The 12,500-nt window shown below is 40.2% G+C and overlaps 1 protein-coding gene across 1 annotated transcript in view; it reads right to left on the bottom strand.

Moving 5' to 3' along the window:
* Positions 1 to 12,500, bottom strand: part of ptprk (protein tyrosine phosphatase receptor type K) — a 181,663-nt gene that overhangs the window by 71,751 nt on the left and 97,412 nt on the right. Inside the window, exon 8 of the mRNA XM_016250223.1 lies at positions 8,904 to 9,197. Coding sequence (XP_016105709.1) covers positions 8,904 to 9,197 — 294 coding nt within the window. The remainder of the gene's footprint in view (positions 1 to 8,903; positions 9,198 to 12,500) is intronic.

Raw genomic sequence — 12,500 nt, forward strand, 5'->3', positions numbered from 1 at the left:
CAAAAAAAAAAAAAAAAAAAAAAAAAAAAATATATATATATATATATATATATGGCCACAGACCAGTTCATACACATCACCCCTTTCAATGGGATCGGAATTTTATTGGGGAAAAAATTGCTTGTCGCTGCAATCTTGATGCTTTTGTTGTGTTTTTGTTTCTTTGTTTTCATTTTCTGAGTGAAAAAAAAAATCCCTTTAAGATGATTTGAAGATATGGTAGCACTGATCCATTAGGCCAACACTTTTGTTCAGAATAAAAGGCCTACCAGAGCGTGTTTTTATGACAACGTTGTCCCCATATGAAGCCATTAAAAGACCTATAAACACCTACGATATGTTAAGAGTGGAGAAAATCATCTGAATACTGAAAAGACACAAGCACCATTAACATTAATACCCAGCGCCATTAACATTAATACCCAGCGCCAGCAACGCGTGGCAAAGAGCTCAAATAAAATACAGCGTGTGGCAGGAGAGGAAGTAATTTCCATTTAAATAACATTCTCTGGACATAAACTGATAATCTCCAGGCTTTATGATGTTTGTCTGCTAGATTTGCAGACCTGCGCTCTTTATGAGATAGGCTGGGACACAGAATATGAGTAAATACACAAACAAAACCTGCGCTCCTGCGGTAAAATAGCCAGCCGAGGTGTAAAGCGCTAGAAACTAGGACATAGGAGTTTCACACAAACACGCACACGTCTAATGAGAGATGAGTGTGTGGGAAACTCAGCGATTTATTTCCCTCCACACACACACACACACACACACACACACTCAAGGAACCTGATCAATGTCTTTCGAGACCTAATCAATCATCTTAAACCCCAGGCTAATGGGCTTAATGACCTCTTAAAATCTTCTATGGATTGAACGTTAAAATTAAGGTTATTACAGTTGCCTTAAAAGACTCTACGAGTGCAAATCATCTCCCGGAAATCATTAGTGGACAAAGCGCCACACCGAACGAGTCCTGAGGTAAAGAACGTGGAAGCTGCTGGGGTGAAAATGTAGCGGTCAGGGTTTATTTAGTCAAGCACTTGCACAAACACACTCCATATAAACAGAAACAAGTAATGACTTCTCTCATATTGGTGAGCTGGCATGCCACTGAATACAAGCAATTCAGGACATACAACACATAATATTCTGACAATAACAAACAACCATATCTCCTGATTTTATTCACCTGAAATAGCACTTTTTTTCTCTTTTACATCTGAGAAGATGTAATTCCCCAACTAATCATCCCTTCTGAGGCTCAATAACGCATAAAATCATTTGGTTCTACCAACATTTAGCACCGTTTTAGGCTACTAGTGAAAACCAAAAATGTACTTAATGACCCTATACGGACATAGCTACTTCTCTCGTGGATCCTCATTAACACGCCAAAGAGAGCTTGGGTGGCTGTCAGGATTTTCTGGGAATAGCAACTACTCAAGTCCACTATTAGAGCTGTAGATGCTTGACTTCAACATTTACAACTGGCTTCATACTGACATTGTGTCAATTCTTACAAAACAATGCACTCTACCATATGCAGCATAAACAGCAAATTGTAAAATATAAGATCCATCAATATAAAATGGCCACTGATAAGATGGTCTCCTAATGAGAATTTATTCTGTTCAAATGAAAAATGCAGAGGAGAGTGAGTGTAAGTCATGGTGCACGAGGCATGTTTATTGTACTTACCCAGAAGGCTTTCACCTTGACGGACGATGACAATTAGCAATTGGATTCATCCAATCTCACATTCTGTCACATAGGCAGAAAAAAGGGGAAGCCGGTGTTTCCTGAAATGGCCGATGTTCATTTTTGATGTAGCTTAATTGAAAATTGGTCTGCTAAATCGAGCATGGTGTGCATGTGTGTCTTCGGAGAGCCTGCTTTCAGCACAATCAGCACTATAAGCGCACACACTCATTTAGTTCATGATAATTACAGCACCTTTTCTCTCTCGCTACAGCACATCCATAAACCTACACACTGTGATCAAAGTCAAAGAGTACAAAACACGCAGCCTGGACATAAACATTCACATGCACAAACCAACCTCTTCACTAAGATGCATACGATGTATTTTGAGAAAGTAACACTCAGAAGGTTCTGCAATAAAATAGGTATTTCAGGGATACTTCGTTTTTAATAGAGCTATGAGAATTAAGGGTCAAAGCTAATTGCTGACGATGGTTTTGATGTACCATCCCACCCTGAGCGGTTAAAGATCTGTCCACATTAATGGACGCCATGCATTAAAGGATTAAACTAATAGACTTAGCATTTCATTGAGAATCAGGAAAACCCATCTTTAGGCATGGGTCCTTCAATTAATGTTTATTTGGCATACTTTAATGTTTTACTTTTATATTAGTTGATTACAAAAAACACTTAGACACTGGGCTAAAGAGCCACCTCACTGCCTGTGCCGCAATCTGATTTCCATGAAAGGCAATCTTAATTGAAATTTGGCTTCAAACTTGGTCACTCCACTTAAATGGCTTTCCTTGCTTTAACCACAGGACTCAAGTAAGCCAGAGGGAGACTCCACACAACTCCATGCTAATTTTTTCCAGGTCAGCGCTTTTCTGGTTTATATCCTACTTGGCCAACAATAATGATGTTCAAGCAAGACTTGCTCTTCTCAGCCCACACACTCATCACCGGCGTACCTCAGGGTTCAGTGCTAGGACCCCTAATGTTCTCTACCTCCACTGTTTTCATTTGCAAGCGGTTTAGGTATTTTCTATACATTTCTAAACTATACTCTGCTGTGTGGACCACATGATATCTTTACAATTCTGAGACACTCTTTCTAGTTTATGTGTCTGTCATAGCTACCCACTCCCCTGGAGTCTATTATCAATCAGTATACTCAAGCCCGGACACTATGATTAGCCTCTTCTGGCCACCTAGCCCTCTGACTTTTCAATTCTCCGTCTTTCTCCGTGTTGGGTAGACACACACACACACACACACACACACACGATGCAGATACTCAGCCAGTTTACTTTTTTGTAGGAAACGGTCATAGAGCCAAGATCAGATTACTTTTCCTATTACTTCCTGTTTCAACAAACAGTGCTTCCTGTTCCTGCTGACACTTTTTTATCTAGACAGGAAAAGTCTGTGGTTGTGTTCAGAGCGGAATACTGTCGTAGTGCTCACTGCATATGTGAAACAGTATGCAGCACAGTAGTATGCTACACTGAAGTCACACGACCCTAATAAATTGCATGCTTAATCTAGCGAGTGGCGCCACTGTTTTCATTTGCAAGCGGTTTAGGTATTTTCTATATATTTCTAAACTATACTCTGCTGTGTGGACCACATGATATCTTTACAATTCTGAGACACTCTTTCTAGTTTATGTGTCTGTCATAGCTACCCACTCCCCTGGAGTCTATTATCAATCAGTATACTCAAGCCCGGACCCTATGATTAGCCTCTTCTGGCCACCTAGCCCTCTGACTTTTCAATTCTCCGTCTTTCTCCGTGTTGGGTAGACACACACACACACACACACACACACACGATGCAGATACTCAGCCAGTTTACTTTTTTGTAGGAAACGGTCATAGAGCCAAGATCAGATTACTTTTCCTATTACTTCCTGTTTCAACAAACAGTGCTTCCTGTTCCTGCTGACACTTTTTTATCTAGACAGGAAAAGTCTGTGGTTGTGTTCAGAGCGGAATACTGTCGTAGTGCTCACTGCATATGTGAAACAGTATGCAGCACAGTAGTATGCTACACTGAAGTCACACGACCCTAATAAATTGCATGCTTAATCTAGCGAGTGGCGTTCAGTTATTTTGCAATGAGTCAATGCGATGTTATAAATCTCAATTTATATTACTTTCAGTTAATTTGTCACACTATAAATTGAAGGTCAACACACTGCATTATGGGATACAGTATTCCGTGCATTGTGCTTTCTGTAATTCATGCAAACCGAACATCTACATAATGTCCATACAATACAAACTTGAGTTGAAGAGATTTTGACGGCTGGTGTGTCTCCGGCAGTGTCATTACAGCCATGGCAGTTTCACCTTTCCTTCCTCAGTGTGACAGTGAGCCGCGTCTCAACAGCACTGAGGAAGGAGCGAGGGATTTGACTTGGAGACACACCATTTTCTCACTGTGCTTTCTCTGCTGTCAGAAAGCAACCTGTGGTGGTGGTCTCCTCTAAAGCACAACATTACAGGCAGAGAGTGATGGGGAGAGATGGCATGCTGAGAGAAAGAAAGAGAGAGAGAGAGAGAGAGCGAGAGAGAGACAGCAGGACCAGATGTGCCGCTACATCCTGCCCTCTGGCTATCAGACACATGGGAATACGACTTTCAAACATACCCGGGCACACTGAAGGTTTGCAATACACCGATTTTAAAAGAAAGAAAAGAAAGCAGACAGTCGGCTACAATTAGGCGGCTGAGCTGTCTGTGCTACAACAAACAGCTAAAACTAGGCCTGTATGCTGTTATTTGTGCTGTTATTTCAATAAATATCATAACGCAAAATGATAAAAGTCTTTCATTTCTATGCCAGTAAGGAAAATAAATTACTGTTTTCAGACAGGTTTCCTGAACACTACCATTGGTCAGCCACAAACTCTCTCCATTGGTAGAGTTTGTGTTACTGTATCACACTCTGTAGCAGAACCACCATATGAAAGGTGTACTTATAATTGGGACAGAAGAAAGTATTAAAATAAATAAAACACTTCAGCAATGACATTTTATGAGACTGATGTTTAGAAAGAGAGAGAGAGAGAGAGAGCGAGAGAGAGACAGCAGGACCAGATGTGCCGCTACATCCTGCCCTCTGGCTATCAGACACATGGGAATACGACTTTCAAACATACCCGGGCACACTGAAGGTTTGCAATACACCGATTTTAAAAGAAAGAAAAGAAAGCAGACAGTCGGCTACAATTAGGCGGCTGAGCTGTCTGTGCTACAACAAACAGCTAAAACTAGGCCTGTATGCTGTTATTTGTGCTGTTATTTCAATAAATATCATAACGCAAAATGATAAAAGTCTATGCCAGTAAGGAAAATAAATTACTGTTTTCAGACAGGTTTCCTGAACACTACCATTGGTCAGCCACAAACTCTCTCCATTGGTAGAGTTTGTGTTACTGTATCACACTCTGTAGCAGAACCACCATATGAAAGGTGTACTTATAATTGGGACAGAAGAAAGTATTAAAATAAATAAAACACTTCAGCAATGACATTTTATGAGACTGATGTTTAGATATCAAGGTTAAAAGAACAAAACAGCCTAAAATCTAATTAAAACAACAGCTCTCATGTTCAGTGGCGTGTGTGAAGTTTGTCTGCCAACAGAGAGTCACTCTTTATGAGTGTTCACATTCGAGTCCAAACCAAAGTCACACCTCTTTCAGTTGACCCAAAAGTGAACTGAGTGAAACAAAGCCAATTCTCTCTCAAGGTAGACCTTGTTTAGTTGTGCTAAAGCCATTTTCAGACTAGAAACCAGTGTTCAATAGTCTGCGTTCCATCTGAATGGTGTTGAGCAGAGGGCACTGATTCAATTCCATCTCGAGTTCACGCTTATTTCTCCAGACATCATTATAGACATTGCACTGACTTGTACAATGATGATTGAGGCAATGTTTGACTTCTCATTTATTTAACAGGGAATCATAGGAAACATGATCAATTTGCTATTTTAGGGAAATGGCTTGACATTTCTACCAAATAAAAAGGCAGAGGGAGAGATGTCTGGAACATTGTCATAATGGTTTTTCTTGCGCTGATAATCAGTCTTGACACACATGCACACATGGGACCTGTATTCAAATGTATTTGTGTCTACAAAAAAATAATCAGACAAAACCTTTTCCATTCTGAACTCTCACAGCCCACAAGTTCAACAGAAAGCAAATGTTCCTGAGACTGAGGATCACTGCTGCTGTTGTTACTTTTCATTATGACAGCGACTACATTCCCATGGCATCGGGAGGAACTGAATCTAGTTTTCATTTTCTCAAATCGCAAACGAGATCATCTTAATATCTCAAACGTTTCTCCTACACAGCAATATGATTAAATGGAGAGCAAATGCTGAAGTCTATGGCTTCTTAGATGTTTCTCCTGACAAAAAGCCAAAGTAATCCCACAAGTCTCTGCTAGAGTTTCAGAATTATCTCCGTCTGAACAACATTTCAATCTGTGCTCAGATTAATCACCCAATAAGAACGAAAAATTATAATATATCTTTAATATCAGAACCATGTCTCCTTAGTGTGATCACCTGGTTGTTGCTCTGTTGAGTGATAACTTATTATTAGACTATGCAAATACTAATTAATGTTAAATGGAAAGCCTATTTACAGCGACATTGGATGATAATATGCTTTAAACCGCCAATAAGCTTTTGAAAATGTTAATTGCGACTGGCACTCAGTTTGCCCTATTCAGTACACTAAATATAATGAACTAAATCAATTTCCTTAAGCAGTGACTAAGTTACGCTACTTTATTAGACTATACAAAGAATACATGCATTTTTACAGAATTCAGTGCACATCTTGAACTTGTAGCCTGTTTTACTTTTTCAGTAGTACAAATAGATTTTTAAACCCCAGTAATCCCAGTTTGCAACTTTTTAAATAACTTTTTTTTTATTGTGGTATTGTAATTTCATGGAAAAATAAAATAATATAGACAAAACTGATAATATGCGGGACATTGCTTATAACTTGCAGAATGCAGAACAAAGCTTCCAATTTCGGGACTGTCCCTAAAATGCAGGATGGGTGGTCACCCAACGTCTCCTAGAAAGCAATGGAGATTTGTGCTTGAATTTCTTGAAAAACACACAAGTAAATCTCACATTATAGCTACTCCTTTTATACTACTGCCTGTTGTTTTGCATGTCTGAAAACAGAGCGACTGCCTTTGAGATGAACAGGAATGCCGACGGATAGCATTCGTCTCCAGATACTCGGGACGAAACTGGAAAATTTCAAATGAGCGTGGGACGGCTCTGAGCAATAGTTTGTAACTCTGTTAAGGCCTGAGGGGCGTCAGCTGACCTCAGAGCTTTCTGGAACACAGCTGTGATAGAAACACACCTAATCAAGAGCTCAACACAGACACGAGGCTGGGAGCTTCAGCAAGGCTTTAAGTGGAAAGAATCGGTGTGTTTGGCTTGTGCTCAGACACACACGAGTGACAATGTTCTTTCAGGAAGCTACGCCTCTATGCCGGCCTTTTCAAAATGTATAGCCACAACCAAGATAAACTATGCTGCCAAACATAATAATATTGATAAATGTGAAATATGCACACGCCACACGAGCGCCAGACAATATGGCTTAGCAGGAAACTAACCGACAAACAGAGACAGAGAGAGAGAAAATATGAATTCAAACAGAGCACTCGGGCAGACTGGCACCAATCTAAATGTAATTGTGTAAATTCACCGGTTCCACTCAGTTCTCCCTGTCCGAGGTGAGATAAGTGTGTGATTGGCTAGAGGGAGATGAAAAAACCCAGCAAGCGCTCCATCTAAAGCCACGTCTAAAGCAGACCTGGAAAACATCTTTTGCCAAAAAAAAAAAAAAAAAAAAAAAAAGAAAGAAAGTTCAAATGGGATTGATGGGGGAGAGGGGCTCCTGTTTGAATTTCAATCAGAGAGCGAGCGAGTGGGCCGCGCTACTGGGGATACGGAGCATCTCTCCATCATGAAACCATGCATACACTCCTCTCTTTCCTCTCTCTCTTCCACTCTCCGGAAGACACTCGTCGCTCCGTGCCTCCTCATACAAGCCGTATATCTGTCCTCACTGAGTCTTGCCACGTTTAATACGGGAGCCATGGAAACCCGTGGAGAGAATCACATCACAGATCTCAAATGAAGGCACGAGGCCCTTATATGCGGTGTGACTGAGTGTTTGCTCTCGTGCGCTTCCAATTTTATAAGGGCGGTGGTATTCAGCGCATGGTTTGAGTCATGATTAACACATAAAAACCTCACACACACACACACACACAGTGAGTGGCATCAATGATAGCTGCTTCACACGCTCACTTGTTTACTTTATTTTCAAATTATGTTTCTGAAGAAGCTCCAGGCAATTATTTATGTGCATATACCACACCGAGAAGGGAAATAAACACTTTCAAAAGAGGTGTGCTGCAGCTGAAACAGGAAGAGCCTTGTTTCCATGCCACTTGTGGATCATTATGAGACTGCAGCTGAACCCGAACCTCCATGTGCTCCAGGGGAACCCAAAGTCTGCATTTTGGCCCTTTTTGTGTACATTTGCATGTGTATGAACAGAGCAGGTGTGTATACACAAAATTTGCAAACTAGGCAAGACTTACAAAATGTACCTCCTATATTGCTTAGAGTTTAAAAGACACTAATATTCAATAATATTAGTAATAATAAATCTGAATTGAGCTGGATAATGATACTAACTTTGCAACATCAACACTGTTACTGAACTGAATTGAAGTGCTTTGAAACGGTCTGTATTGTATAAATCGCTATATAATCAAATATCACTTCACTGCCCTGTTGAAAAAAACAGCATATGCTCGTAGGTTTTGAAGCTTGGATGCTGGTTTGAGCTGGTTTAAGCTGGTCCTTAGCTAGTTTAAGCTGGCCCTTAGCTAGTCATGTGTTGGTCAGCCAACAAGGCCGTGACACTATGCGATTCAAGGCTTACTATTTTTCCTTACGACAAAAGGGATCTTTTGTGAACCCTGAAATTTGACAGGACAAAAAATGCAAAGTGTGCATCCCACTTTAATCACTTCCCCATACATAAATGAATATGTACTGGACGTGTCATGACACCAAAAGTACAGGTGGAAAGTGAAGGCCAACGTTGGAAAGCCAAGTGGACTGACCTGCACACTTGGTTCTGGTGATGAGAGCCGGCCCGGGCTGTCCGGTTCCCCCCTCTCCCGGACGGGTCAGCAGCACTCGGATCTCGTACTCCGTGTCGGGATCCAGGTGCCACAGCTTGTAACTGGGCGAGCTGACGGCGTGGGTCTCTGTCCAGCTTCCAGATGTCATCCTGTACTCCACCTCCTTCAGGATGATGGGGCCGTCCCCGAATATGGAGTTAGCGTTTAGCTGGATTAGCAGGTATGTGGGCCCGACGCCCAGCAGCTGAGGTGGAGCGATGGGTCTCGGGGGCTCTGGAAGAATAAAGACACATCTCACCAACCTGTGTCATAAAGACCAAGCTTTATATCATCAGCTTAATGATATTTTAAACAATCTCAATGGGTCATGTAGAATCAAAACTTAAATACTTAGTAAAATATCTGAGTTACTTTTTCAAATAAGTAATCCCAGTTACTTTGTTTTCACATTTATTCACTGACAGCTCTCCTGTCCCATGTTGAGAGAAATTGTGAGCGAGTTACGGAGGTAGAGGCAATTCCTTGTGCCTGCGGCTTATTCATTTCTCTTTTGGTGTGAAAGGGCGTTTACAGTCGTCAACAATATGACTTTTGGGTTTTTTGTTAGTTAAAAACAAATAAGCAAGCCCAGCCCAGGTGACAATAATAACATAAAAGTAATGTAATCCATTACTTTCCATAAAAAGTAACTAACAAAATGTGTTACTTTTTCATGGCGTAACACAATATTGTAATGCATTACTTTTAAAAGTAACTTGCCCTAACACTGCTTACAATAGTAAAAACATGATTTAGTTTTTATTGACCTTTTTCCACATTCTCTCTGAGCATTACAAATAAATCTGTACCTTTAAGACTTCGATATGTAAATTAATTTGATGCTATGATTGGCTAACCTTTTTGCATTGCTGCTGAATATGTTCATATGTTAATGAGCTCATGGTTTTTGAATTAGTTATTTTTTTCCAGTTTATTTCATTTAAGAGAGTTCATTTTAACAACTTTTTAATTAACATTAGTGTTCACTGTAAGCACAATACTATAGCCAACCAATAACGATACTGCAGATGCACACGCAAACGGCAGCACGATTAAACCACACCAGACAATCCAGATGGTCCTTTAGTAACTGTGTGCGTGTTTGGCTAGACAGACAAGCGGAGAGACATCTCATCCGCACATAAAACAGGTTACACCAGGGGAAAAACAGAAGTTTTTCTGTGTGTGTAAGTGTAGAGATCCTCCACAGCAGATCTTCACATGTCGAGATGCTCTCTTGAGAGTCCGGACGCTGCTGATAACTCTGAATTATGAATAAATCATCCAACACGGAGTACAGAAGAGCCGTTCACTTCAGCAGGGTTTCTGCAGACTTTTTAAGACCTATTTTAAGACCTGCACAAATAAAATGAATACCATATGAACGGGGTAGGGCAATGCCTATGGTAACAAATTAAACTGTAAAATGACTGTAAAAAGCATAAATTACAGTTCAGATACAAGTTTTCATAAAAAGTAAAAAGTATTAATTATTATATTAATTTAAACAATTATTATAAATAAATTTTACTGTTTAGATTTTTATAATGCATTATCTCCAACAGTCCACATTTACAGCTCTGCGTGTTTGCAGGGTAAAAACATGGGTCGATTTTCACATTGGTCTGAACAAAAACAACCCCAATACTGTGTTCCTGCAATACTGGAGGCTGCAGTTTCAGGACCGCATTTTTAGACCTGATCAAACAAACAGATGCAAAGACTAGATCCATGGAAACTATTCATTTTTTTTATCTTTCCATCTTATTTTTGATGTAAGAGCTGGCGTGAACTTGAGTGTGTGTGCACCAGACTCTGAAACGCGCAGCGCTCGTGTTTTTTTAATAAAATCAAAGTTTAAGTTTAATCGTCACATTAAGCCATATTCCAATTCTGGTCTTTTCGTCCCCAAATTTAAGACCTCCTGAAACCATAATTAAGTTTTTATTGTACAATTCAAGACTTTTTAAGGGCTTAAATGTAAGACTTTTTAAGACCCCGTGGAAACCCTGTTCAGGACAGCATCAGTCCAGGAGAAATCCTGACGAACTCGCTGACACTGGTGTTGATGGCATATAAAAGCTCCTCGCTAGCATAGCGCTGATATCTAATGAGTTCCTCATCAGCATCACATTCATCTTGGGGAGGAGCGGCGTTTAAAGCTGCGAGACCGTCCACCAGAGCGACAGACAGCTCAAGCTGAGAGATGCTGTTTAGCACGGGACGATCAGATGGAGACACACTCTCTCTTTCCACCCCAGATGGCTCCTGAACTCTCTATTCGTTTCAGCTAATTAACCAGCCCACATGAAGCACAGCAATAACACAACCCAACAATCACACGCCTGTTGCTTATTCCTACATGTCCAGAAACGCCTATATGATGCATGGTGAGCAGATGCGGCTCTCAAACTCACACATGTGGTTACGAATATACTGGTCACCTTCGGTGATCTTCAGACAAATTTAATGAAAATTTGACCAACAAGGGAGTGTTCAGGAAACCTGATTGACAAATTATCTGTTTTTGGATCATTTTTGCAGTACTGGTTGGTTACGCTTGTCACATTTTGTCCTATGATGAAGAAGATTGATGAAGTAATTCAAATATAAATGTAGTTTATAAGTTAAACTGAATGTAATAGTGACATACTTTACCTTTAAATACTTATACACAAATATTTGACTGCAAGGACACCATTGAGCACTGAGTTTTCTGGGTCAGTAGGACCCTATTTTAAAATAGTATATCTTTTTAAAAGATTAATAGATTTGTATTCAGTAAGAATGCATTAAACTGATCAAAAGAGACCGTAAATACATGTACAGTTGTGCTGCTCTTTTGAACTTGCTATTCATCTGTGAATCCTGAGAAATAAAATGTAACACGTTTTCTACAAAAAATATGGAGCAGCACAACTGTTTCAAACACTGCTAATAATCAGAAATGTTTCTTCAGCAGCAAATCAGCATATTAGAATGATTTCTGAAGATCATGTGACACTGAAGAACCTTGTACCTTGTATACTCTCATATCTCGCTTTTTTTAAAAAAGTATCACATTGAATTTGATCAGTATAATCGGCAGCTGGAGAATGTTGTTGAATTCTCTGAATAAAAGTGTTTAAACCGTTTGCGTTCCTGTAAATGATCGACCTGTGTAATGCGCTTTATGTCTTAATGGAATAAAGGAATGGAAGGAAGGAATGAGAGTTAATTGATTTTTGGTGGTGTTCCTGCAAGAGGAGGTGCTAGTATCCCTGTGCAATCAGAGCCGGCAGATTTTAATACTGTAATCTGATTCCAGTGTGTGTTGAGTTGTGTGTGTGACACCACTAACAGCAACACTGCAAAATTACATTTCACCAAATAATCCAATCACAGCGGCACTGATGCACAAAAGCGCTGCCCTGGCAGAGACACACACACACACACACACCACTCGCACGGAGGAGGTGCTACTATCCATGTGCAATCAGAGCTGGCGGATTTTAATACTGTAATCTGATTCCAGTGTGTGTTGAGTTGTGTGTGACA

Source organism: Sinocyclocheilus grahami, unplaced genomic scaffold (assembly GCF_001515645.1).
Source record: "Sinocyclocheilus grahami isolate Dianchi unplaced genomic scaffold, SAMN03320097.WGS_v1.1 scaffold975.1, whole genome shotgun sequence".
Classification (NCBI taxonomy): Eukaryota; Metazoa; Chordata; class Actinopteri; order Cypriniformes; family Cyprinidae; genus Sinocyclocheilus; species Sinocyclocheilus grahami.